A 27,833-nucleotide genomic window follows, 5' to 3' on the forward strand; every position below is an offset into this window, starting at 1 on the left:
ACTATTTCGATATGTGAGAAATAGTGATGGGTGAACCTAACCCGCACAATTCGGGCCCGTACTGAATTTTGCGGTGTTCGGTATGCCGAACACGAACACAATTTTTTTTCAGACTTTGGGCAAGGTTCGGGGTTGTGTTCGGTGTTCGGAGCTTTGACGTCACCGGCAGGTTGCTAAGGACGCCAATGTGATCACTTCCTGGATTCCATGTATATGTTTATTTTTACGTGAAAGGACCGCCCTTTGCTTGCAGCGCCGCTGCGGTGTCCTTTTTCGTAAAAATAACAATGTTTATTTTTACGTGAAGACATTCCTTTGAAGGAGCTGGGGAATCCCTCCCACGAAGAGATTCTGGGGGCGGAGCTTTGACGTCACAGGCAGGTTGCTAAGGACGCCACAGTGATCACTTCCTGGATTCCATGGAATCCAGGAAGTGATCACCTTGGCGTCCTTAGCAACCTGCCGGTGACGTCAAAGCTCCGCCCCCAGAATCTCTTCGTGGGAGGGATTCCCCGTTCGGGTTCAAGTTCGGGTTTGGCCGAATTTTGCATATAGTTCATCCGAACTTGCCAAACCCGAACACCGTTGGGTTCGCCCATTACTAGTGAAAAACCCACAATTGCCTAAAACAGGAATTGTGCAAATCTATTTATAAAATGCCATTAGGAAAAACACATAGCAAAAATTATGTAAAAACTGGTCAGACTGTTTACAATATTTTTAATTTTGGCCTATCAGAACACAGCCAGTTTACAACTCATGTCAGTATAACATTTCAGGTTCAGCTCTTTTGCTCAAAGCTGTTCAAGACGGCTTCTCTTTCATGCCCACTCCCACTGCCAAATTAAAATATAGTTTATTGAATAAATCGCAAGCAGCAGGGTTGACATGAAACTCAAACTCAGTCAATGCATTTATTTATGAATGTGAAGGTTCCCTGCTGGAAAAGCATTATATTAAGAAAATACAAAGCATGCATTAGGAGACACTAACCTCAAATTCTCCTTTTGTGTACTTGGCATCCGGCACGCTCACAATCTCATCCTCCATGATCTCAGGGATTCCCTGCACAACAAGACAGGCTTAGACTCAATTTTAAAGCTATGAAAAAGCTAAAACAGTGGCTCCTCCTTTAAAAAGTTGGCATATACCAGAGGTATCAAACTCAGGGCCTGTGGGTTGGATCTGGCCCAAGAGCGGCTTAAATTTGGCCTGTGGGGTCAGCTTGGAAATATCAAAGGATCAGTCTGTGGTGCCTCTGGCAACCAAAATGAGGCCCCCCTTGTGCCGTTTTCGGCCTAGGCGGCCTCCTGCAACACTGTGCTGGCCAGAACAGAGATCCGGGTGGGTTGTGCGTGCCTCCCCAGTGCCCTGTTTTGGCTGGCAGAATGCTGCAGGAAGCCTTTCAGGCTCAAAATAGGAAGTGGGGGGATCTGCATGTAGGCCCCACACACCTCGTTTTGGCCTGCAGGATGCTGCAGGAGGCATCCAACCTGTCTCCCCCCCCCTCCCAGCCCACGGAAGAGAACTACAGTGCTGATACGTCCCTCAAAGAAATCCAGCTTGACACTGCTGGCATATACAATTTAAGAAATGCACTAAAAACAGGATTACCAGCAATTTTGGGTACTTCTTTTCAGACTCTCTCTGTTGATTTGCTACAACCTTTCAGCACTGCTGGGATTCCCCTGCAACATTACAAAAACACGGAAGTTCGGAGGTGGGGTTTCCCATGGAGGGGAGCCTCAGGGGAATCCCAGCAGCACAAAACAGGTGCTTCGGCTGGCAAAAGGGGTGAGTTTTGGGCTTGCACACATTAATCGCTTTTCCATTGATTATTATGGGAAACATTGTTTCGTCTTACAAACTTTTCATCTTACAAACCTCGTCTCGGAACCAATTAAGTTCGTAAGACGAGGTATCATTGTATCCTTTCTTCTACCCCCCCTCTTTTTTTGGCCTAGTTCCAGGATGGGTCCAAATTCTTCCCTTGCACCAACCTGATCATAATGGCCTTGGTGCATTAAGGTCATTGTCATTATTAGGAATATGATGATGACAACAACAACTTTTAGAATAATGGCATGGCTGAAAGGGTACTGTTATGGTGCACCAAAGGACTGGTGATGTTTTAGTTTATAAATGGCAGGAAGAATGGGAATAATTCAGTATAGAAACATAGCCCCAATTTTTCTGATTATGTGTAATTCAACATGCTGCCCAACTTCCAAATAAATCAAGCTTATAGCTTAGAGATCAAAACTGACTTACTGCCAGACCATTAACAAATTAGTCACAATTTGCTGAGTTAGGATGAAACAACAGGACAAAGTTGACCAAATTCCAGCTATTCCACTAGCTATGCCGTAATACCCCTTTGGCTTGGCTCTGACATTTTTAAGGATAGAATTGTGTCATGATCATAGACAAAATATTTTTATCCTACAATAAGCAAGCATTCATTCTGAAAAAAACAGTTGAAGTTGTCTCCCGGCCAGCACTGAGCGAGCCATTTTCTATGGACCTCTGTTATTTTTTCATTTCTCATTGAAGACCACCCTGGACGTTTTCACAGAGCTCAATTTCCTGGGAAATGTCTGGACAACCCTGACTTCATTTAGCCAAACTTGAAATATTTATATTAAAATCATGGTTCAAAAAACAATTAAACATGAGTACACATACCCATTTTGTTTTTTAAAAAAATAATTCTCCTGTTTTAAAAGTAAAATTCAACCAGAAAAGGAAGCCATCATATTTCAACATGGAGCAATATAATCAGAACAAAGATAAGGTCTCTTTTAGAGACGCTTTTTTAAATGGATGATGAAGAGACAAATGTGAATTTGGAAAGGTTAGGAAGTTCTTGCTACATAGCTCCTAAGAGGGAGATCACAAAGACTGCCAACATCTGGACAAATTAATGTCATCCTTTATATTTTATTTATTTCTCTTCTAGATATGCAGCTCCCAAAGTAGCATGAAAGATTAAAACCCGTGACCCAGCTCTGAAATAACATGGGATCCGATAACCTTCGCAGTAGGATTTCATTCAAGATAGGAGGTCCCACTTTCTACATAACTCCATAACTACATAACTTTATACATAATTTGAGACCAGGGGTGTCAAATTCAAGGCCTGTGGGTCAGATGCAGCCCATGGGGCCACCCTGGAAACAGCAAAGGACCAGCCAAGAAACCTCTCCCAGTGAAAACAGAGCTTGGGAAGGCCCTCTGCCCTCAACACGGGTGACACTGAGCTAGCCAACTCATCCAACCTCCTGAGGTCAAACACATCCCTGATGTGGCCTTCAATGAAAACAAGTTTGACACCCCTGCTCTAGACTGTTCAGTCCATGCCTCTCCAAAGGAGCACATACATTGAAATGCCAAAGGATGAGGACAGCAATAACCATGGCTGTTGTAGTCCTTCCTCTGCCACTGTGACAGTTGAACACAAAGGCTGTGTGGGAATCTTCAGCCAGCGCGCCCTTCATGGCTTCCAGCATCTGATCAAAGTCCTAGGGGCAAAAACCAAAGATGTCATGAGAAAATTACTCTTTTTGTTTTTCAGATGGCAAAATAACAAATTTAAACTTCCGAACCACTGAAATGGACCCTCCAAAAGTTGAGAAGAGTTTGCTTATTTTTTACCAGTTTTCCTACAAAAAATGCCCACTCAATGACAATGGAGAAAAAAAATTAGAAAATTACTTCTGGTCATATGGATGCTTCACTTATGGCTATACTGACTTGTGATCATATTTCTGGTCTCAGTAACGATGAAAAATTGAGGAATACCTGTAATTATTTATTGACTGCACATGTTCTTTAAAACTTGACCTAAGGTATAAATGATGTGCATAGCTTATAAAGAAATATAATGATCTGTCCTTCTTCTTGGGTCTGTTTCTATTCTGAAATATTTCAGAATAATACTTCTTACACACACACACACACACACACACACACACACACACACACACAGAGAGAGAGAGAGAGAGAGAGAGTCTTCAGTGAAAAATGAAAGAATAACGAAGGTCCATAGAAAGCAGCCCAATCTATTCCCTTGTTTCCCCAAAAATAAATATGTTTTGCCACCAACAAAGGAAAAGATCTTATTCTGGGGGGATGGGAAATGTCATCCACTGACTCACCTCACTTGTGCACATCAGCCCCAGCCATAATTTCTCTGTCAGAGGCCTTCAGCAGCTGTTATCGGCTACAAAGGCCTTTGGGAAAGCCTTAATGGCTGCAGAGGAAATGGGCTGAGCTGTGCGAGGCCTGGTTGCAACTATCCAAAGTAAGTAGTATAGCTTATACTAGCTTAATTTTTACCTGTGCATCCTGGAGTGGGTGGAATATTAATTAGGCCTTATTTTGGAGGTGGGGTTTATATTGGGCTCATGTGTAAAAATCAAGCTAGGACTTACTTTCTGAGTATGTCGTATTTTCGGGAAAACATGTTATAGATATTATTCGTGATTCGACACAAAAAACATGTAGCCTTTCCCTGGTACAGAGCTGAAGGGATTGAATACTGTAGCCTAGAGGTTAATTCTCTGCCTTACAAGGCAAAGGCTGCAAGTTCAAGTCCTAGTGAGGGTATGGCTAGCTGATGAGGCCAGAACAAGACCAAAATAGATCTATCCTAGTCTCCCTTAATTTTCAAATTCAGCAAAAACATGTGACATATATATAATACTATATACTATAATATTTTGTATTATATTTCAAACAATATTTCTTATTCTGAAATATTATCATTAGTATGTGTGTATAATAAGATCACACAGAATTTGGTGGATTTTCAATTAGCAATTGTTTGTTAATCCTGTCAAAGCAGCCCCTTCAATTTACTTTTATAGGACAGAAAATTATCTCAATTATCAATGCCTATTATAATAAAAGATGGATTGCACATACATTAAGCTTCTCTGATTACTCAATTGCAGGGCATTCAATTTTCTTCAAATTAGGCCACTTTCTTAAACCTTCCTAGCTACTTATGTTCATGAAGATGGGTTACTTAAACATGAAGCAGCACCAGTTGAAGGGTCAGAATCAAAATTTGGATCTGAAGTTGCTGAAGTGAGATAGAAGTCCCCAAGTGTTAAATAAAAATGGACACATTACCAATATTCAAATAAAACAAGCAGGACCTATCTTTTTTCTGAGGCACTGAATAACAACAGAAGACTGCAATGTGCTTATACCACTAGCAGCAGTATTAATTCATTTTATTTATATAGTATTTATGCCTAATGTGCTGATAGACTAAAGGGATGTTTAGCTCATATTAAGAGCTGTTTCTTTAAGAGATTGCATTAGGGCAGGGGTAGGCAAAGTTGGCTCTTCTATGACTTGTGGACTTCAACTCCCAGAATTCCTGAGCCAATCATGCTAGCTCAGGAATTCTGGGAGTTGAAGTCCACATGTCATAGAAGAGCCAACTTTGCTACCCCTGCACTAAGGGAATGTAGTGACAGATTGCATTCTGGGTAATGTAGTCCATGACATGTGACCTCATCTGTGTATTCTTATTGGCCAGTGAGTGATGCCTAGGCAGCTGGTTAATTGTGCCTTGTTCTCCAACAGCCATTTTTAAGTCTTAACAAATTACCATGCAAAGCCTGCAGATGGGAGGAATGAATCTCTTTTTACCTACGTATAATGGGACAGATTATGGCCATATACTCTGGAGGAATTTCATCTCAATAATGTCTATGATATGGAGATACCAGACAATAAAAGTGATCTGTATGATTTACCCATTTGCGTAGAGTTTATCTTTCTGAGAAAGCTTTCCGATGGTTGGACCAGAACACCTAACGTTGTCTCTCTTTTCTCTTACACAAACAGGTACACCCAAACAATATCAAGAAAGACTAAAATAATGCATGGGAATTTGCCAAGTGCAGCTTTTCACCTACCCCAAGCAGCAGAAGTGACATTTTTAAAGGGCTCGCTTACCTTCTCCTTCAGACCACAGAAATCTGGAACTGGGATCCGTTTGTAGGCCAGCCCTTGGCAATTGCTTTTGTGCTGGTTAAATATCTCCTGCATGGTTAAGCATGATTTCAACATTTTCGTTTGCTTCTCCTGTTCCAAATAAACCTCAATCCGTTTCTGGGATTTCAACAGATCGTTCTTCAAGACAGATTCCAGTTTCTGAAGCAGTGTCAAAGAAACAAGGGAGTCATTCATCTCTTTCAGTCCTATCTTCAGTTCACCCTCTCAATGGTGTGGGAATAGGAATGGATTTCCAGAGGAAAATGTGCAGAGTACATGAACCAGGAGCACCACTCAGGTGACCTTGAGGTCACAGATAAACCTCCAAGTGCTTCCATGACTCTCTAAAAGGATGCAAATGACCAGCTATTTGTAAGGAATAAATACAGTAGTCCCTCACCTATCGCTGGTGTTACGTTCCAGACCTGGCCGCGATAGGTGAAATCCGCGATGGGGAATTTATCGACTGATAGTACTTATTTAAGTATTTATATTGTAATTGTTTGGTAAGTTTTCATTGTTTTAAGTGTTTATAAACCCTTCCCACACAGTATTTATTTTAGATACAGTATTTAAATACAGTATTTACAATTTTAGATTTTTTATTTTTTTTGAAAAACCTGCCGATCGAGTTCGGCGGGCTGTTTAAATCTGCCGATCGACTTCCTCAGAAACCCGCGATGAAGTGAAGCCGCAGTAGGTGAAGCGCGGTATAGCGAGGGACTACTGTACATCCATTCCCCACTTTCCTGTCAGAGCTGAAGACGTTTCTTGGGCAAGAAGTGAAACATCTTCAAAAGAAAAATCAAGAAAGTCTAGTTGCCTCCTGAAAAAGTACCTTCAGGACAACCATGACTTGGATGACTGAGAATCTCTACAGAGATTTTACTGAGTGATGCATTTCATTTCTTTTACCATGAATCTTTTATCATCAGTAGCAAAGTTGGCTCGTTTGCCCAGGTTCGCCTGGTGCACCAGTTGCGGCCCTATTTGGACCGGGAGTCACTGCTCACAGTCACTCATGCCCTCATCACCTCGAAGTTCGACTACTGTAACGCTCTCTACATGGGGCTACCTTTGAAAAGTGTTCGGAAACTTCAGATCGTGCAGAATGCAGCTGCGAGAGCAGTCATGGGCTTCCCAAGGTATGCCCATGTTACACCAACACTCCGCAATCTGCATTGGTTGCCGATCAATTTCCGGTCACAATTCAAAGTGTTGGTTATGACCTATAAAGCCCTTCATGGCATCGGACCAGAATATCTCCGAGACCGCCTTCTGCTGCACGAATCCCAGCGACCGATTAGGTCCCACACAGTGGGCCTTCTCCGGGTCCCATCAACTAAACAATGTCGGTTGGCGGGCCCCAGGGGAAGAGCTTTCTCTGTGGCGGCCCCGACTCTCTGGAACCAGCTCCCCCCAGAGATTAGAACTGCCCCTACCCTCCTTGCCTTTAATAAACTCCTCAAAACCCACCTTTGTCGTCAGGCATGGGGGAATTGAGATATCTCCCCCGGGCCTATACAATTTATGTATGGTATGTCTGTATGTATGTCTGCTTAATAATGGGGGTTTTAAAATATTTTAAATTGTAAATTATTAGATTTGTCATGAACTGTTTTATTGTGTTGTGAGCCGCCCCGAGTCTACGGAGGGGGGCGGCATACAAATCTAATCTAATAATAAATAAATAAATTATTTTCTGTTGTGAATCAACAAGGGTCTAATGGACTGCAGCGGGGGCAAACTGAATACAGGTAATCCTCAACTTACAACCATACATTCAACAACCATCTGACATCAGAATGGACAACAGAAGTAACTTACTACTGGCCCTTGCACTTACATCCCTTGCTGCATTCATCAGGCATGTGATCAAAATTTGTGCACTTGGCAACAGGCATGTCAGCATCCCTGGGTCATTTGATCACTGTATGTCATTTCTCAGCTGGCTTCTGACAAGCAAAGTCAATGGTTGAAAGCCAGACTTGCTTAACAAACACCTAATTCACTTAACAATTACAATGCACAAGTGCACACATTTTGATCACTTAACAACCATGGCAAAAAGGTAATTAAATCGGGCACAACAGCTACGGAAATTCTGGTCCTCATTGTGCTTGTTAAGTTGAGGACTAGCCACAAATAACTAACTTCTACAGGAAGAACATATCCTGCAATCATTCTAAAAATACAAAAACATTTTCCAGTTCATTTTAGGTGTAAAACGTTGTTATGAGAGATGTGCTCATGTGAACATGAGAAAAACGGCTATGTCAAGAAATAAATATCACAAGTGCATTTATCTGCTTTAAGTATGGAACTCGTCTAATTGATGCATTAAGACTATAAAATGTGGAAGAGGAAAAATCAGTAAAACTTCTCTTCTGTCTTTTATTTGCAAGAGAGTAAGTGCAAAGAAATGGGAAATTACTCAGGAGGAGAATACAAAGCATGACTCACTCCTACCTACTAAAGCTCATTTTCCATCACTGTACCATCTCCACAGCACACCACTGAATTCATTCTCACTGGATATGCCATCCAGGCCTCTACGGATAGTAAGAAATCTCCCAGTAGTGGAGGACTTGGATGTGCTGGTGCCTGGAGGCTGTTGGGGCCTGGATGGGTGTCAACAAACTCAAACTCAACCCAGACAAGACGGAGTGGCTGTGGGTCTTGCCTCCCAAGGATAATTCCATCTGTCCGTCCATTACCCTGGGGGGGGGGAACTACTGACCCCCTCAGAGAGGGTTCGCAACTTGGGCGTCCTCCTCGATCCACAGCTGACATTGGAACATCATCTTTCAGCTGTGGCGAGGAGGGTTTTTGCCCAGGTTCGCCTGGTGCACCAGTTGCGGCCCTATTTGGACAAGGAGTCACTGTTCACAGTCACTCATGCCCTCATCACCTCGAGGTTCGATTACTGTAACGCTCTCTACATGGGGCTACCTTTGAAAAGTGTTCGTAAACTTCAGATCGTGCAGAACGCAGCCGCGAGAGCCATTGTGGGGCTTCCAAGATTCGCCCATGTTTTCTCAACACTCCGTGGCTTGCATTGGCTGCCAATCAGTTTCTGGTCACAATTCAAAGTGTTGATCATGACCTTAAAAGCCCTACATGGCTTTGGACCAGACTACCTCCGGAACCGCTTGCTACCGCACGAATCCCAGCAACCGATAAGGTCCCACAGAGTTGGCCTTCTCCGGGTCCCGTCGACTAAACAATGTCATTTGGCGGGCCCCAGGGGAAGAGCCTTCTCTGTGGCGGCGGCGGCCCTCTGGAACCAACTCCCCCCGGAGATTAGAATTGCTCCCACCCTCCCTGTCTTTTGTAACTACTCAACACTCATTTATACTGCCAGGCATGGGGGAGTTGAGATATTCCTTCCCTCTAGGCCATTACAAGTTATGCATGGTATGTCTGTGTGTATGTTTGCTTTTATAATAAGGGGTTTTGGTTGTTTTATTATTGGATTGTCACATGCTGTTTTTATCATTGTTGTTAGCCACCCCGGCATACAAATCCAATAAATTATTATTATTATTAATCAAGGTCTCACCTCTAGTTGTTCTGATGATGCTACGGGTACCATTATCTGATGCTCCAAATTGCCAATATCCCGCAAAGAATAAGTTTGTTCATTCTCTTCTAGAACTATATCTTCACGGAGATTAATCCATAAGATGTGAGAATGCTTCCTCTTTGCATCTGTCAGGTAGTTCAAGACATTCCCAATTGCCTAAACAGAAGAACAGTCACAATGTCTTAAAAAGGAAAACCAGAGAAATTATCTACGAAGATCCGCAGATGATAAGTCTTGTCTTCCTATCCCTCAGGCTATTACAAATACATCAAATGAATAAATCAAGGAACTATATAGAGACCCCTTCCGCTGCAGTTGTTTCTTTCAGATCAGCTTTGATAAGAGGCCTTCAGGAGTGAACTTAGTGGAACAGGAAGCTCTGAGCAGACAAATGAGCAGGCAGGCGTTGAAAATTGTCTTTGGCTTTAAGCGTATGAGGCAAAGTGGAGACAGGCAATGGGTCTGAGAATTCTGATAATGGCCAAGTCAGTGGCGGTGGGGGAAATGACTTTCAAAAAATTCCACAACTGTTTTCAAGAAGTATCAGAGTAAAGAATTTCAATGAAATTGAATTTTTTTTTACAATATATTACTATTTCTGCTAGATTCTATTTAGAGTGCAGTGGAATAGAATAGAATAGAATAGAATAGAATAGAATTCTTTATTAGCCATGTGTGATTGGACACACAAGGAATTTGTCTCCGGTGCCTAAGTTCTCATTGTACATACGTAGGTTCTCAGTATACATACAAAAAACGAAGAGGTATGTCACAGATAATAAATCATAAGGCACAATAATAAATCATAAGATACAAACGGGAAGTGATAAATGATAAGATACCAGTAGGAGAAGGTAAGTAGGAAAGATGAGAAGAAGAGAAAGGTGAGAAGGACAATAGCAATACAGCCCTGCTACATGGGTAGATATTGTTAGATATAAGACATTGGGAATTAGGTGTTTAGCAGAATGTTGGCATGGGGTGCGGGGAACTGTGTGTCTATTTGTGTCCAATTGCTTTGGCATGCAATGTCCCATAGCAGTGTCCGGGGGGGGGCTCTGTCCGGGTTATGGAAATGGCCCAGGAATGGCACAACGGACAGATTTCCGGTGAAAATCACCAATTTTTTGCTTATGTGCATACACGGAAGCAAAAATATCAGCAAAAATAGCTGAAATATGGCTTGCTGCGCATGTGTGCACATGTGTCAGGAGCCCGCGCACGCCAGCTGCCAAGGACCCTTTGTGTAGCGAGGTAAGTGGCTGCCTGCCGCTGGTCTGTAGATATTTTCTCAGCCCTCTTTCTGGCTCGTGCAGTACTCTTAAGTGGAAGGTAGGCCAATTGCAATTAGGTACCAAACTGGAAAAGGTAGAAGCATTAGTATAGCTTCTGTTTAAACTCCAGTTTGGGAATCAGGTTTGGATTGATCTGGTCCCAACAAAATCTCTTTGTGAAAACCACACTTACCTTGGAGTTGGGCTGAGCCATTCCATATACAGGCATTTTAGGAACCCTCCGGAAGTTGGCCACATTCATGTCTTTGACGGTACTAAGAACATCTGGAGAAAACCGTTCATCCACAACCTACAGCAGTGATAAACATAGGAAGCCTTTGTTCATTTTACCTATAAACTAAATACTTATTATTTCCATCATGAACAAGTATTCTTACTATCTTTCCAAAGGAAGGATAGTAATAGCTATGGTTAAATGAAAAAAGAAAGAAAAAATGCTGTTGTTTGAGCTACACAAGCTTATTGTGTTCTCCACAAACAATCATGGAAGAGTAAAGTTTGCTGAACCCTTGCTAATTTTTTTTAAAAAACCTGCTTTCCTTACAAATACAGGGGAGAATCTTAAGAACTTGACGTTAGAGAACATTTACAAATTAGTTTCAAGGCAACTGAGAGGAACAAACAGTCCTAGCTCTAAACTATCTCAACCTCAGCACCAAGAATATTGCTATAATAGTCTAATAATAATAATAATAATAATAATAATAATAATAATAATAATAAAAATAAAAATAAAAATAAAAAATAATTAATAATAATAATAATAATAATAATTTATTGGATTTGTATGCTGCCCCTCTCCGTAGACTCGGGTCTGCTAATAACAATGATAAAAACAGCATGTGACAATCCAATAATAAAACAGCTAAAAACCCTTATTTATAAAAACCAAACACACACAAACATACCATGCATAACTTGTAATGGCCTAGGGGGAAGGAATATCTCAACTCCCCCATGCCTGGCGGTATAAATGAGTCTTGAGTAGTTTACGAAAGACAGGGAGGGTGGGGGCAATTCTAATCTCCGGGGTGAGTTGGTTCCAGAGGGCCGGGGCCGCCACAGAGAAGGCTCTTCCCCTGGGGCCCGCCAAACGACATTATTTAGTCGACGGGACCCGGAGAAGGCCAACTCTGTGGAACCTTATCGGTCGCTGACCTATTTAGCACAATGACTCTCACACTGCAACACGAACACTAAGAAAGAAATGCAAAGATGAAGAAGATACAACACAGGGCACTCACCAGGACCCGTACTCCCTTAGTTATGTGTTCCGCTGTGATTGTAAGTTCTGACAGATTCATGTCGGCTTGAAGTCTGTACAGCTCAGGGTGTTTGCAGAGCCATCTACTGAAATTGAGAGCAAAAGCCAAGGGATACTGCCAGCCCAGAAGAAAGAAGAAAAGGACAATTTCAGGAACATGGGGTCATCCCAGGAACTGTACTCGCCATCACTTCAGCTCATCCAAAGATCTGGTTTTCAGGCCACTGAGGTGCATCTACCAGTATTTATTTATTTATTCTTTCATTTGGTTTCTATAACTGCCCATTTCAGTGACTGTTATATGCAATTCAAATAATACGCTATAGTTAAAACAACAGAAAACAATAAAGACAGCCAAAACAAATATACAAAGCAACTGAGATACTTGGCAAATTAGCAGTACAGCCAGGAAACAAGACCCCCGATACATTCAGCACCTCAGGCTGTGGACATAGCCAGTTATTTAGGGCCTTATAAAAAGCTAACAGGGTTGGGGCGATTCTGATCTCCAAAGAAGGGATGTTCCACAGAGCAGGGGTCACTGCAGAAAAAGCCCATCTTCTCTCTCTGCCACCTGATACTCCGTGGTTGACAAATCTATAGCAATCCGTTCTGCCAGATCTAACTGGATGAGTGGAGACTCTTGGAAAAAGATGGTCTCTCAGGTAACCCAGTCCCAAGCCATGCAGGCAGGGGTTCACTTCTGGGAGTTCGAGAGAACCTCTAGCTAAGATTTTGTGCAGTTCAGGGAACCCCCAAATCCCGCTTTTGGCTGACCCTTCCCCAGGAGTCCTCATGTGGCCCATTTTGGATGCAGGCAAGTGCAGGGCCTACCAGAAATTTGGGGAGGTCAGAAATGGACCCGGAGTCTGGGGAGGCCATTTTTGTCCTCCCAAAGGCTCAAGAAAAGCCTTTAGAGCCTGGGGAAGGCAAAAATGCTCTCCCCCGCCATGATGTAGAAGGCTGACTAGGCCACACCCACCATGGCCACGTCCACCCAGCAACCAGGTAGAGAGCTCCTTGCTAATGATTTTGAAGCTCACCTATGCATGTAGAGCTTTAATGGTGAAAACCAGCATCTTGAATTATACCTAGAAACATACAAGTAGCATATTTTCTTCCATGTCCATTCATCTAACCCCTATATCAAGAAAGCCTGGATGAAGGCATATATTGAACAGGGATATAGAAGATGTGACAGAAGCTGCTTGGCAAATTTCAGAGGGGAGGATATTCCATGATACAAGCACCAGGGCAAAAAACAATAAAGCAAAAAAGGCAACATGTTAGAAGCCACAAGATGGCACTCTAAAGTTTTCAACACACCCAGCAGGGAAGCACTCAAACCAGGTTTAGCCAAGTAAATTTCTACCAGGTAGCCTATTCAGAAGTTGATCCAGGTCTCAGAGATGATAGTGAAGGTATTACAGTGATCCCCCGGGTATTGCGATCCCGATCATTGCGAAACGGCTATATGGCGATTTTTCAACCCGGAAGTAAAAACACCATCTGCGCATGCGCGCCCTTTTTTCTATGGGCACGCATGCATAGATGGCGCCGGGCAGATCAGCTGCTGGGCGGCTTCCCTGGGTCTTCCCCCTCTTGCTGGCGGGAGGGCGAGCGGCGGGCATCAGCGAGGAGTTTCCCCACCGCCCACGCAAACTCCTCGCTGCCGCTCGCCCGCCCACGCCGTTTGCTCGCGCCGCGAGCGAGCGGCGCGAGCGAACGGCTTGTCCGCCGCCTGCCTGCCCGTGCGCCCGCCTGCCCTTGGTCCGCCCACGCCGTTCGCTCGCGCCGCTTCCCAGCTGAGTCCTGAAGCGAGTTGGCTTCAGGACTCAGCTGGGAAGCGGCGCGAGCGAACGGCGTGGGCGGGCGAAGGGCGGGCGAGCGGCAGCGAGGAGTTTGCGTGGGCGGTGGGGAAACCCCAATCTTCAGCTCCTCGCTGCTGCGGCGGAAGTAAAAACACCATCTGCGCATGCGCAGATGGTGTTTTTACTTCTGCAGCGCTACTTCGCGAAAAACCGATCATTGCGAGGGGTCCTGGAACGGAACCCTCGCAATAATCGGGGGACCACTGTATTTAGAACCCACATAACTCAAGAAACTCGGGGTGTTTACAGTGATTAAATAGATGTTAAAAGTAAAATAAAATGAAATATATTAAAAGAATAAAATTGTAAGTGATCTCAAATTAATAGTGGAGAGGCACGAATTTTCAGGAATAGTAATTAATCATAGACAGGCAGTAGCTATTAAGTTCCAACAGTATAATTAAAAGCCAGATCTTCAACTGGCTCCAAAAAGAAAAAAAATGGTATCAGTCTGGCTGACCATCAAAGCAGAAAAGGCAACTTTTGAGATACTTCCATCATGAAGCAATGCTGACCTTAATGTTCATATCTATAAATAATCATTTAGGACAGGGGTCTCCAACCTTGCCCACTTTACGACTTGTGGACTTCAATTCCCAAAATTCCTTAGACAGCATGGCTGCCTGAGGAATTCTGGGAATTAAAGTTCACCATCACTCTATCAAAGACAAGGAGTTCCATGTTCACATCAATTCATTGGTAGAGCCTGCAGCTTTTATCCCAATATTTGTGCAAAATACTTTAAGACAGAGCTCAGATATCGGATATCAAAGTTCTAAAGGTCCACCTCACATGTTTACAGTAACTGGTTGATAGACCAGAAGCTTGATGAGCGAGATAAATGGATTTTTCAGTTGTACTGCCTTGTCTATGGAATGAGGAGCTATAATATGGGTAGACATGATGTGATTCTCTACTGTTCTCAGAACAAAGTGTCATTGCCTTCACTATTAATCTTACTGGATATTGAGTTAATGGGAGATGGAATTTAGCTACCAGTACATAGAATGTGTGGACTATACCCTGATAAATCATGAAGGAACAGATGGGCCTTTGAGACAATGCAAGGCCAAAGGTGATTGTTGTGAGTTACGTGTCCATAGCAGAAATTGGAAAGTACACATTGCAAGATGATGATTCATAGAGGTCCACTCACCTGTTCATGAAGGTAATAATTGAAAGCGATCAAGAAGAAATAGCGTTCAAGTCTCTGTAACATCTTCTGAAGGAAACACTCTTTGGTGCTATTCTTCTACAACACAAACAGATGTAACAATCCAGGTAATTGCATGAGACCAAGGAATGCTAAACTGAAAATATACACATTTCTGCTTCTACCTTATTCCAATAAACCAACTATATTTATGCATATATTGAGAGAAAGAGTTGCAAACAAATTTGAAAAGTTGCCTTTCAATGAAAATTATTAGTTAACACTATATAACTAAGAAACCCTAAATATCTTTGAAGAAAATAATTTAGCAGTATCGGTGCTCCTCAAGTTATGATGACATTAAATTATTATTTTTTAAATGATAAGCAAGCAAAAACAGCTTAAGTTTTATTTCTAAAAATCTAACTGAGCCCCAAGGGAGTACAAAATATTCTGGTCTATGGAATTGTCAGTCAATTGATATATAGTTATGTCACTGCGACAGGCATCTTGTGAATAAGTGAATCTTTCAGTGGCCATTTTGTGAAGATCCCAATCAAGATTGGGGATTCATAAGACCATGATTTTCTAACAAAGACATCTGCTAAAGACCTCTATTCTTTGGTCAACTCAACCATCGTCCCTCCAAGAAACATAAGAGCACATTCATGGTCTCTGTTATCTACTACAAACTGTATGCTCCTGTCAATTTCCATGACATAAGCTAAGCTCAGCGATAATGTTCTATTAATACCATAGCCACTAATTTCAAAACTGTGGCAATTTAGATAAAATAATCCTGATCTACCTCTGTGGATTTTTTTAAAATTACATTGGCGCTGTATGGCTATATATGAAGAAAACAGACCTTTGAACAAACTCAGAAAGGCTTCATTTGGTTTTGAAAGAGAGAGAATTTGGCAAGGATCCATTGGAATCTTAGATTATATAATTGCCTTTCATTAATATTTTAGAATAGAATAGAATTCTTTATTGGCCAAGTGTGGTTGGATACACAAGGACGTTGTCATTGGTGCATATGCTCTCAGTGTACATAAAAGAAAAGATACGTTTGTCAAGAATCATGAGTACAACATTTATGATTGCCATAGAGTACAAATAAGCAATCAAGAAACAATCAATGTTAATACAAATCGCAAGGATACAAGAAACAAGTTACAGTCATACAGTCATAAGTGGGAGGAGATGGGTGATAGGAACAATGAGAAGACTAATAGTAATAGCAATGCAGCCTTAGTGAATAGTTTGACAGTGGTTACTTGTTATCCTCCAAGAAAAATCTGCCCTGAAGTCATTTATCAAAAAGATTTAAGAAATGCAATTAGAAATATTTTTGTGCACAGGCTATTTCCATCCACATAAATGATAGTGATGGCACAAATCCAACTATTCAAATCTCATCGCTCTCAAGCTTAGAGATCAGCAACAGAGTTTTAAAAATAGTATTCATAACATGCTTTACGGTTTCCCTTGAAAAGATATTTACTGAGATCTTATCATACATTTAGATATGCATAAATTATGTATTTTATAAATCCTGCTTTATTTATTAAAGAAAGATCGCATTAGGTATACATCAAATCTCCATATCCTGTGCACAGCCTACCACATAAAAATAGCATAACAATAAATTGTGGGGATATTTTGCTCCAATTTTGCAGCCCCAGAAAGTAACAAGAACAACCACAAGAACTCAGCCCTCATTTGGCTTAGAGACCTGCCATGTGTCAAAGATATACTGTATATGTTCTCCTGCTTTCCGCAAGGAGGACAAAAGGATATTTTTCAAGAAAAACATTTCCATTGTTTAAGAAGAGCTGTTGCTCTGCTTGCGTTTCATATAAACATTAACTGTGTTTATAAGTAAAGTGACTTCCAAAAGCTGGTCTTTTAGAGCCGGTGAGGACATACATTACATGCTGTGAAAGCAACCTGAGAGTCACTTCAAAAGAAAAGCTAAATTATTCTCACAAAAACCACTGCTTGGAACAACAAGAACAAGAAGAGAATCACAGCAGGTGAATTTCAACCTGAGGAAAGAATCTCACATCACAGTAGAGATAATAACTTTAAACCTACTCTCCAAAGACACATCTAAGTCCAGAATAATTCACAGATCTGGGGAAAATATTATTTAGCATATTTCTTTACTACTTCTATCAGGAGTTTGGATGAAGGTATAATATTTGTATTTGTATTTGTATTTATTAGATTTGTATGCCGCCCCTCTCGGAAGACTCAGGGCGGCTAACAACAATATAAAAAGACAATGTAAGCAAATCTAATATTAAAACAATCTAAAAAAACCCAATTTAAAGAACCACTCATACATACAAGCATACCATGTATAAATTCTATAAGCCTAGGGGGGAGGGAATATCTCAATTCCCCCGTGCCTGACGACAGAGGTGGGTTTTAAGGAGCTTGCGAAAGGCAAGGAGGGTGGGTGCAACTCTGATATCTGGGGGGAGCTGGTTCCAGAGGGTTGAGGCCGCCACAGAGAAGGCTTTTCTCTTGTGTCCTGCCAAATGACATTGCTTAGTCGATGGGACCCGGAGAAGGCCAACTCTGTGGGACCTAACCGGTCGCTGGGATTCGTGCAGCAGAAGGCAGTCCCAGAGATATTCTGGTCCGATGCCATGAAGGGCTTTATAGGTCATAACCAACACTTTGAATTGTGACCGGAAATTGATCGGCAACCAATGCAGACTGCGGAGTGTTGGTGTAACATGGGCATACCTTGGGAAGCCCATGATTGCTCTCGCAGCTGCATTCTGCACGATCTGAAGTTTCCGAATAATATGCAGGATAGGCAGCACCCAACTTACAAGGACAATTCAGTCCAACATTTCTGTTGCTAAGCAAGACAAATTTTGGGTGAGTTTTCTCCCCCTACCCCCATTATGCAATCTTTCTTGCCACAGTTGTTGTGAATCACTGCAGTTAAGCTCGTAATGTGGTTGTTAAGTGAGTCTGGATTCCCCTTTAACATTGCTTGTCAGAAGGTCACAAAATGGGATTTTATTCCCCTGGAACACCGCAACCTTCATAAATATGAATCAATTGCCAAGAGTCTGGATTTGGATCATGTGATCATGGATATGCACAATTACCATTGTAATGGGGAAAAGGGGGGAAGTTGCTTTTTTTCAGTGTCACTGTAACAACAGAATAAGACTTACATTCTGCTTTTTTAATTAATATTTTTATTGATTTTTATAATATAAAATACACACACAACATATAACATATAATATCTCCGGGACTGCCTTCTGCCGCACGAATACCAGCGACCAGTTAGGTCCCACAGAGTTGGCCTTCTCCGGGTCCTGTCGACTAAACAATGTCGTTTGGCGGGACCCAGGAGAAGAGCCTTCTCTGTGGCGGCCCCGACCCTCTGGAACCAGCTCCCCCCGGAGATCAGAACTGCCCCCACCCTCCTTGCCTTTCATAAAGTTCTTAAGACCCATCTCTGCAGTCAGGCAGGTATGTTTGTGTGTAGGCTTGCTTTTAATAATGGGGTTTTTAGTGTTTTTTAAATTATTAGATTTGTTCTTACATTGTCTTTGTTATTGTTGTGAGCCGCCCCGAGTCTATGGAGAGGGGCGGCATACAAATCTAATAAATAATAAATAATAATAATAATAATAATAATAATAATAATAATAATAATAATAATGTGCTCAGTGATTGTGCCCACCACCAGACAATCAATCATACCCCAACACCAGTTGGGGATATTTCTTGTATAAATCATTTAAACCCAAGAGTGAAATAATTCTTTACATATTATAGAGTGATTCCAACTTGTTTCGTATAGCTTGGTCTCGGATCCTACTCGCCATATATCGTCTTACCTTGTCCCATCGCCCCATCAGCTGTTGCAAATCAGTTTCATTAGTCGAATTCATCCTTTTATCCATAATCTTGAATTGAATGTGGTCCACCATATACCTATACCAATTTTGCATTATTCATTTTGTCGCGTCTTTTCACCCCAAGATTATTACCGCCTGAGGGCTTTCTATCGCTGCTTATTTTATTTCTCTGTATTCTCCCGTCTCACTACTTTTTACTAATACTGCCATTTCCTTAGTAATCATACATCTTATATTTAATATCCTATTAATATCCTCTTGCACTTTTTGCCAAAAGTTCTGCACCACTGGGACTGCTTTACAACGCTTTACAGCCCTTTCTAAGCAATTTACAGAGTCAGCCTATTGCCCCCAGCAGTTTGGGTCCTCATTCTACTGACCTCGGAAGGATGGAAGGCTAAGTCAACCTTGAGCCTGGTGACATTCGAACTGCCAAATTGCAGGCAGCCGGCAGTCAGCAGAAGTAACCTGCAGTACCGCCCTTTAACTACTGGTTGTTAGTGCTACTGGTACCATGGCGTCAACTGTACTGGTAGGAACCTATTACTGCCCACGAGGCTGGCCATTCTCTTGCTGACCATTTCTTTCTGCTGATCTCGTTTCCTTCTGCTAGTGGTGAGAACAGTGTATTATGAACCTTTCATTCCTGAGCTCATTCTTAAGCACTATGAAGAATGCCATCTGATCATAGATATAAATGGTTACCGGTCAAGCTTCTGGTTCGCTCTGATTGCCAACTGCGCCCGTTCGTTCCTCCGCTAAACCTACCTATATTTTGTTCGTTTGAAGCCCAGATAATAGGCACAGCAGTGCGGATTGCTGCGCATGAGCTGTTTCACTCACTGGGGCTAGTAGAAGTTATGACCTATAAAGCCCTTTATGGCATCGGACCAGAACATCTCCAGGACCGCCTTCTGCCGCATGAATCCCAGCGACCAGTTGGGTCCCACAGAGTTGGTCTTCTCCACGTCCCGTCGACTAAACCAGTGTTTCCCAACCTTTTTGGAGCCGCGGCACATTTTTCATATTTTCAAAATCCTGGGGAACATGGAGGGGGGGCGCTAAAAAAAGTTTGGACAAAAAAAATCTCTTTTCCTCCCTTTCGCTCTATTTCTCTCTCCCTCCCTCTTTCTCTCTCTTCCTTCCTTTCTCTCTCCATCCCTCTTTCTTTCTCTCTTCCTTCCTTCCTCTCTTTCTGTCTCCTCCTTCCTCTCTCATCTCTTTCCTTCCTCTCCCTCCCTTTCTCTCTTTCCTTTCTCTCCCTCTTTCCTTCCTATCTCTCTTTCTTTCTCTCCCTCCTTCATTCAATTTTCTCTCCCCCCCTTCCTCCCTCTTTCCTTTCTCCCCCTCCCTTTCTCTTCCTTTTTCTCTATCCTTTCTACTTCTTACTCTTTCTTTCTCTCCCTCCTTCATTCAATTTTCTCTCCCTCCCTTTCTCTCTCTTTCCTTTCTCTCCCTCCCTTTCTCTTCCTTTTTCTCTATCCTTTCTACTTCTTACTCTTTCTTTCTTTCTCCCCCTCCTTCATTCAATTTTCTCTCCCTCCCTTTCTCTCTCTTTCCTTTCTACTTCTTACTCTTTGTTTCTCTCCCTCCTTCATTCAATTTTCTCTCCCTCCCTTTCTCTCTCTTTCCTTTCTACTTCTTACTCTTTCTTTCTCTCCCTCATTCATTCAATTTTCTCTCCCCCCTTTCTCTCTCTTTCCTTTCTCCCCCTCCCTTTCTCTTCCTTTTTCTCTATCCTTTCTACTTCTTACTCTTTCTTTCTCTCCCTCCTTCATTCAATTTTCTCTCCCTCCCTTTCTCTCTCTTTCCTTTCTCCCCCTCCCTTTCTCTTCCTTTTTCTCTATCCTTTCTACTTCTTACTCTTTCTTTCTCTCCCTCCTTCATTCAATTTTCTCTCCCTCCCTTACTCTCTCTTTCCTTTCTCTCCCTCCCTTGTTCTCCCCTGGGGCTGCCTGTGCCTGCCCTGCACCACCCAACACGGACGGACAGCCCCCGGTCGTCGGGTCGTCGCCCCCCACCCCCCCACGGAGGGAGATCAGGCTGGCGAGGGCGGTAGATCTGCGTCACCAGCCACTGGAGGGAGATCGGGCTGTCGGGGGCGGCGAATCCACCTCCCCAGCCGGGTGGAGGGAGATCGGGCTGGCGAGGGCGGTGGATCCGCGTCCCCAGCCGCGCGGAGGGAAATCCGGCAGGCGCGCCCCTGGAAAAGCCTACAGGGAACGGTGCCCGGGGCCGCTTTAGCTGCCCCCCGCCATCTCCCCGCGACTGCCTGCGCCGCTGCAGCCGCCCCCCCCCCCGCTCCCACCGCCAGTGCCCTCCCGCCGGGCCCCAAAGGACACTTGCCGACGACGACACGGCCAGGTGTGCCGAAGACGATGACAGGGAAGTTTCAGCTGGGCGGGGTGCTGCCATGCCGGTGCCTCCGACCTCCCGGTTCCTGCTCGATGCCGCGGTTTCTGGCGCTCTCCTGCTGGGCCCCAAAGAAGGAAGGCGGGAAAAAGGCGCGAAGAATGGAGCTCTCCTTCTTCCTGCCTTCCTTCTTTGGGGCCCAGCAGGAGAGCGCCAGAAACCACGGCATTGGGCAGGAGCCGAGAGGTCGGAGGCACCGCAGCGCCCCGCCCAGGCGGCACACCTGGCGGTGTCTCACGGCACACTAGTGTGCCGCGGCACACCGGTTGGGAAACGCTGGACTAAACAATGACATTTTGCGGGACCCTGGGGAAGAGCCTTCTCTGCGGCAGCCCCGATCCTCTGGAACCAGCTCCCCTCAGAGATCAGAGTTGCCCCCACCCTCCTTGCCTTTCGTAAGCTCCTTAAAACCCACCTCTGTCGTCAGGCATGGGGGAATTGAGAAATTCCTTTCCCCCCAGTCCTATACAATTTATGTATGGTATGTTTGTGTGTATGGTTTGCTTTTTTAATAAGGGGTTTTTCAGTTACTTAAATATTAGATTTGTCGTACATTGTTTTATTATTGTTGTGAGCCGCCCCGAGTCTACGGAGAGGGGCGGCATACAAATCTAATAAATAAATAAGTTAACTTTTAATGGTGTTTTCAAATGGATTGTGTGAGCTCAGCGAACTGATTGTTACACTAGTTGAATGCCGCCAGTGAATGGGGTGGTGCTATTTGGTCTTTCATTGTGTAAGATAGTAGGCCCTGAGTCTGCCCTGAGGGGGAGGCTCAATGCCGGGGGGTGGGGGGGTGGGGGGGTGCAACTCCCTGGGGAATGTACTTTTTCTGCCACAGGGAATAGAGGTTTTTTTGCACCAAACAATAGCACACAGCACAGAGCAGGAGATATGACGCGCAGATAACAAACCCTTAAGAACAAATATTTAACAAGGATGAAAAAAAAGGAGGAGAGAGACGGAAATAATGAGACAAATGTAAATCTCCTGAAAGCTAAGATGAGAAAATATGATGAAGTGTATGTAGCGCTTGGCTTCACTGGGGCTACAGTGGCAGACGAAGAAAGACTGGTATGTTTAGTGTGTGTAAAAGTGTTGGCAGCAGACAGCATGAAGCCAAAAAAATTTAGGCATCACTTAAACACATTAAACTTCAATCACACTGATAAGTTGCTTGAGTTTTTTTAGTGAAAATGTGTAGAATATTGCAAACAATCATCCCGCATAACAGAAAATAATTGAGAAGCAATGACTTGAGCAGAAGCAAGGCTCAGAATGTAAAAAAACACCCTTCTCTTCGCCAATTAAAATAAAGCTCTCACCTAGCAAGGCCGGCCAAGTGACTACAGCATAGCTCCATCCCTCAATTGAAGTTACTACATAGGTTCCCCTGCAGCATCGTAAAAACACAGAAGTCTGGAGGTGGGGTTTCCCATGGAGGGGAGCCTCAGGGGAATCCCAGCAGTGCAAAAACAGGTGCTTCAGCTGGCAAAAGGGGTGAATTTTGGGCTTGCATGCATTAATCGCTTTTCCATTGATTCCAATGGGAAACATTGTTTCATCTTACAAACTTTTCACCTTAAGAACCTAGTCCCGGAACCAATTAAGTTTGTAAGACAAGGTATCACTGTATCTTGTACTGAAGGCGTTAGACTTCCTTTCAACGTTTTGTAAATCCATTATAAATAATATAATTTTAAAAAACTATTTCAAGATTAGAGATTCCACTTATTAAAAAAAAAGATGAAATCTTCAAAACAATTTTACCTCAAATAACCTTGTGCAATAACAAAGTTCTTGAAGAACTTGGCAATCCCATGATATTTCAACAATTTTTAAAGTATTAAATGGGGAGGGAGGTTTTCTATGCATGTCATAAAGGGATGTCACAGGAACTTAGAGTCTTGAGGAACTAATCTGATATAGAAAGTTCTCCTGATGGGCTTAAGAGTCACTCTACAACTTCCTTCTCGTGCCCAGAACTAGGTGGTGCATAGAGGCCTAATTCCATTTTAAGCATGATACCTTGGAAGAAGAATAAATCACAACAGTGACAAAACAATTAAGAACAAGGATTTTGCCTCTTCAACTCTCAAGAGTTCACTTGGAAATTCAAAATAGTTTTGTGATATTCTGGATAAACATTTATCCAGTGGAAAACTTTCTGGCTTTCAGGACAAACAGTTCTTTGTTTATGGTCATCTTTTACACCTCAAGAATGTTATAGTCTATCCTGTTTATATGTCTTAGGCATGATGGGAGGAAGAAGAAGAATTTTAAAAGAAGAATTAAAGCCACATGTCTCTCTTTTAGCTTCTCTTTTTTCAATTTTACCAAGTCTTTTTTCACCGTTGGATGATGCTACATGTTGTAACAGAAAGCCATTTCTCTCACTCCCAACAAAAATAAAAAAATAAACCAATTGGCAGACTGAAATATTCATGATGTACAGTAAAAGTAACAACTTATTTGGGGTAGTCAAAGGCAAGTCACTAAATCACAAAGCAACAGATTGGCTAAGAAAAGTAAAGTGCCTGAAAGGCTTCACAGACTATAGCATGCCAATAAATAAAGTGGCAAGTTGAAATAATTAGCAAATTTATCATTTTTCTTAAGAGAATCTCTGAACTTGAGGCTTTGAATAAACAAGCAACACACATACTCTGTGACATGATTAGAAGTCTCCAGTTTGAGATACAGATAGGCCTCGACTTAGAACAGTTCATTTGGTGACTGTTCAAAGTTACAACAGCACTGAAAAAAGTGACCTATGACTGTTTTTCACACTTACAACCATTGTAGCATCCTCACAGTCATCTGATCAAAATTTGGATACTTGGCAACTGACTCATATTTGTGACAGTTGCAGTGTCCTGGTTCATATACTACTCCTTCCCTTAACAACCATGTTACTAACCTAAAATCGGTGATTCACTTAACGACGGTAGAAAAAAAGATCATAAAATGAGGCAAAATTGACTTAGCAAATATCTTGCTCAGCAACATACCTGTATCTTTCAGAGCATAAGACACACTGGAGTATAAAACGCACCTTAGTTTTGGGGAAGGAAAATGGAGGGAAAAAAATAATCTGTCTACTACGTATTCATCTGGCTAGTCTTTAGTCTGGTCAGCTTCAGCACATTAGTTTGTTGGTTTTGAGCCATGTGCTTGCTTTTTATCCCCTGGTTGGGTATAAGAAACAGTTTCTAAAACACTTCACTTTTCTCTCTCTTCAGAGAGAAACCATGAGAAAATCAGGCAAAGGGACAATCACTTCCCTAGCAAAGCACAAAAGATTGCTTCACTCATTAGCACCTTCTAGGGTTGAAAAAAAGCTTAGTAAGAGCTACATTTGGAGTATAAGACATACTCAAATTTCCAGCCTCTTTTAGGAGGAAAAAGGTGCATCTTGTACTCTGAAAAATATGGTAGATTTGGGGCTCAATATTACAGTACTCATATGTCGAGGATTACCTACACTTGAAAAAAAACTCCACTGTTAAACATAACAAGGATGCAAACGATCTTTCCTGGCCTGGAAATCTATCTTTTAATTCCCTTGATTCCAGGTTTGGTTTATAATGGCTGGGAAGTAGAAGAAGTGAACTTCAAGGGCGTTTTCCTAAATCTTAAAAACAATACTGCTCAGCATCCTCTAGTAAAATTGGCATCAGTCCTCCAGAATGTGAAACAGATTTTTTTCCATCCTTTTTTACATGTTGATTGGAAATGCCAGAGATTAGATCATCAGAAGATTTGTGATTATGATCCTTCTGAATATACTTACCTGGTTCAAACCCATAAGGAACTCATTACAAGATATAATTTCTCAACTCCAACCTCCACATTGCCTGTATGACTGTAGCCTTATTGACTTGACTTACAAGACGGATGGACTTGAAATGTGCATGAAGGTCAAGAATTATATCTAAATTTTTATCTGATTACAGTGGTACCTCTACCTAAGAACACCTCTACTTAAGAATTTTTCTAGATAAGAACTGGGTGTTCAAGATTTTTTTGCCTCTTCTTAAGAACCATTTTCTACTTAAGAACCTGAGCCTGGAAAAAATTCCCAGGAAATTGTAGAGTGGCATGAAGGCCCGGCCAGTTTCCTGCCATTCCCCCTTTAATCCCAGTCATCTCGGGCTTTTCTGGGCTGCCAGAGGAGCCTTTCGGTGGCACTTAAGGAGGCTTTGGCAGTCCAGAGTGAACAAAGCATTTTCCTTTTTCTGGGCGCTTGGAGAGGGAATAAAAGCTCTGCCAGCGCCCAGAGAAAAGAAACACTCCCTTCGCTCTGGGCAGCTCAGTGTGAACAGAGCGTTGGAGAGGGAATAAACCACTTTGCTGTGGTGACTCCCTTGCACTGCCTCCCATACACCCGGTGCAAGGTTGCCTCTTGGAGCATCTGGGCATGGAAAGGCAAAAGGGGGCACTTCGCCCTGGCCGGGTCAACTCAGCTTCAGCCACTTCAAGGAGTCACCGCAGTGAAGGAAAGGCACCAGCTACAAAGTGAGCAAGCAAGAGGAGAGGGGAGCCCTTCACCATGGGAAGGAAGAGGAAGCAGGTAGCAGCAGCAACAGCCACCTTTCAGTCAAAAGAACGGAAGGTTTTTTTCTCTGGCACAGTGTATGGGAGGCAGCCTCGCACCGGGTTTATGGGAGGCTCGTGCTCCTCCTTGCCAGCTCAGAGTCCCTCTTTTTTAAAAAAAAACCTTAAAGTTTGGATTTTTTTTATTCCCTTCACCTCACTTTCTTCTTTCGGCAGCGACTCTCCTCCTCCTCTTCTTCTTCCTCCTCCTCCTCCCACCCAAATTTCGAGCTTTTATATCTTTCCTAATGGGTTTGCACACATTATTTGCTTTTAGATTGATTCCTATGGGAAAAATTGCTTTTACTTACAAACTTTTCTACTTAAGAATCTGGTCACAGAACGAATTAAGTTCTTAAATAGAGGCACCACTGTATTAGGAAACCAAATGATGGTAGCTTTTTGGAGATCTAGAAAATAAGCCCATAAATCCTAGATGGGCTACCAATTCCTTTTCCTGTAGTGGCCTATGCCACAACTACAACTGCTAGGAACTGGTGTCATATGTCCCTACCCTTCTGAAATGGGAAGCTTAAACACACATGCACATACTCATAGAGAAAGGCATTAAATCTTAAAACAGATTCAGTATAATGTATAAATCAGAGACAAAATTCCAAATCTTCAAACAGATGTTTAAACTTTGGACCCACCATTCTGCATTATGATCGCACTGTTGCCTTGGGCATCCACAAATGCTTAGTGCAACCCTGGACATCAAAGATTGCCAGCCCCAACATATATGAAGGAGGGCTCCTGTTGCAAAATCTGTAATTTAAGCATCCATCTACCCTTTGTGACACTTTTCCAATAAGACCTAAGAATTCTAATTGCTTTGTAGTTAGATATCCCCATTTTCTGAAGAAGACAAATCATAACCTCAACTAGTATAAATACTTAAAGCACTATGGAGAGAACCTACTCCAGGTAGTCCTCAGGTTACAACTGTAATTTGAGCCCTGCAATCATAGTCGGTCATATTATATCATGGTTGTTAAGTCAACACAGTGCTTGTTAAGTCAATACCATGGTCATTAAGTGAATCTATTGTTCCTTGTGGGGCAGTTTTTTCTGAGGTAAACATCAGTTTCTCGTAAAAATGTTATAAATTGTGGTCATGTGACTGTGGGGGAGAACAGGCATCAGAAAATTAAATCAGGGTGGAAGTCCCTTTTACAAGGTCCAGGGTAGCTTGGAACAGTTGCTAAGCAACTGGTCCTAAGTCGAGGACTAGTGCCATAGATCTTGTCACTATTTAAAAAGATTTACTAATACCTGGTTTTGATAATCTTCTCTAATCCCTTCTAATTTCCGCTTGTATTCATAGATGGCTTCCTTCACATCATGCATTTCTGAACACAAGGCAATGGCAGCATCCACCTTTGAAGGGCAAAGAGAGAACGTCAAAAATCTATTGAGAGAGGATTTCATTCTCTTCAATTATATTTCTATTTTATCAGTGTCCTGTGTTTATGATTATCTGGTGGTTTTTTTATAAATTGAAATCAGACATAGGCAACCACAGGCACCAAGTGGTCCTTCTATTTCTGTACATCTTCAGAATTTTGTACCAGTGAAAAAGGATGGGAAAACCTCAAGAAATGGAGGACACTTTCCAATCATTTCTGAGTGAGATAGGTGGTTAAGAAATATGAAATACAGTAGTACCTCATGATACGAACCCCTCGTCTCACAAACTTTTCGAGATACGAACCCGGGGTTCGGGATTTTTGTGCCTCTTCTTA

The 27,833-nt window shown here is 42.5% G+C and overlaps 1 protein-coding gene across 3 annotated transcripts in view; it reads right to left on the reverse strand.

Moving 5' to 3' along the window:
• PALD1 (phosphatase domain containing paladin 1) overlaps positions 1-27,833 on the reverse strand; it is a 185,089-nt gene that overhangs the window by 64,469 nt on the left and 92,787 nt on the right. For all 3 annotated transcript variants that reach the window (XM_070752215.1, XM_070752214.1, XM_070752216.1), the window contains exons 10-17: positions 27,364-27,468; positions 15,185-15,280; positions 12,138-12,272; positions 11,066-11,182; positions 9,575-9,754; positions 5,974-6,171; positions 3,381-3,521; positions 994-1,065 (exon numbers count right to left, since the gene is read on the reverse strand). In XM_070752215.1, coding sequence (XP_070608316.1) covers positions 994-1,065; positions 3,381-3,521; positions 5,974-6,171; positions 9,575-9,754; positions 11,066-11,182; positions 12,138-12,272; positions 15,185-15,280; positions 27,364-27,468 — 1,044 coding nt within the window. The remainder of the gene's footprint in view (positions 1-993; positions 1,066-3,380; positions 3,522-5,973; positions 6,172-9,574; positions 9,755-11,065; positions 11,183-12,137; positions 12,273-15,184; positions 15,281-27,363; positions 27,469-27,833) is intronic.

The sequence above is a fragment of the Erythrolamprus reginae genome, chromosome 5 (assembly GCF_031021105.1).
Source record: "Erythrolamprus reginae isolate rEryReg1 chromosome 5, rEryReg1.hap1, whole genome shotgun sequence".
NCBI classification, from domain to species: domain Eukaryota; kingdom Metazoa; phylum Chordata; class Lepidosauria; order Squamata; family Dipsadidae; genus Erythrolamprus; species Erythrolamprus reginae.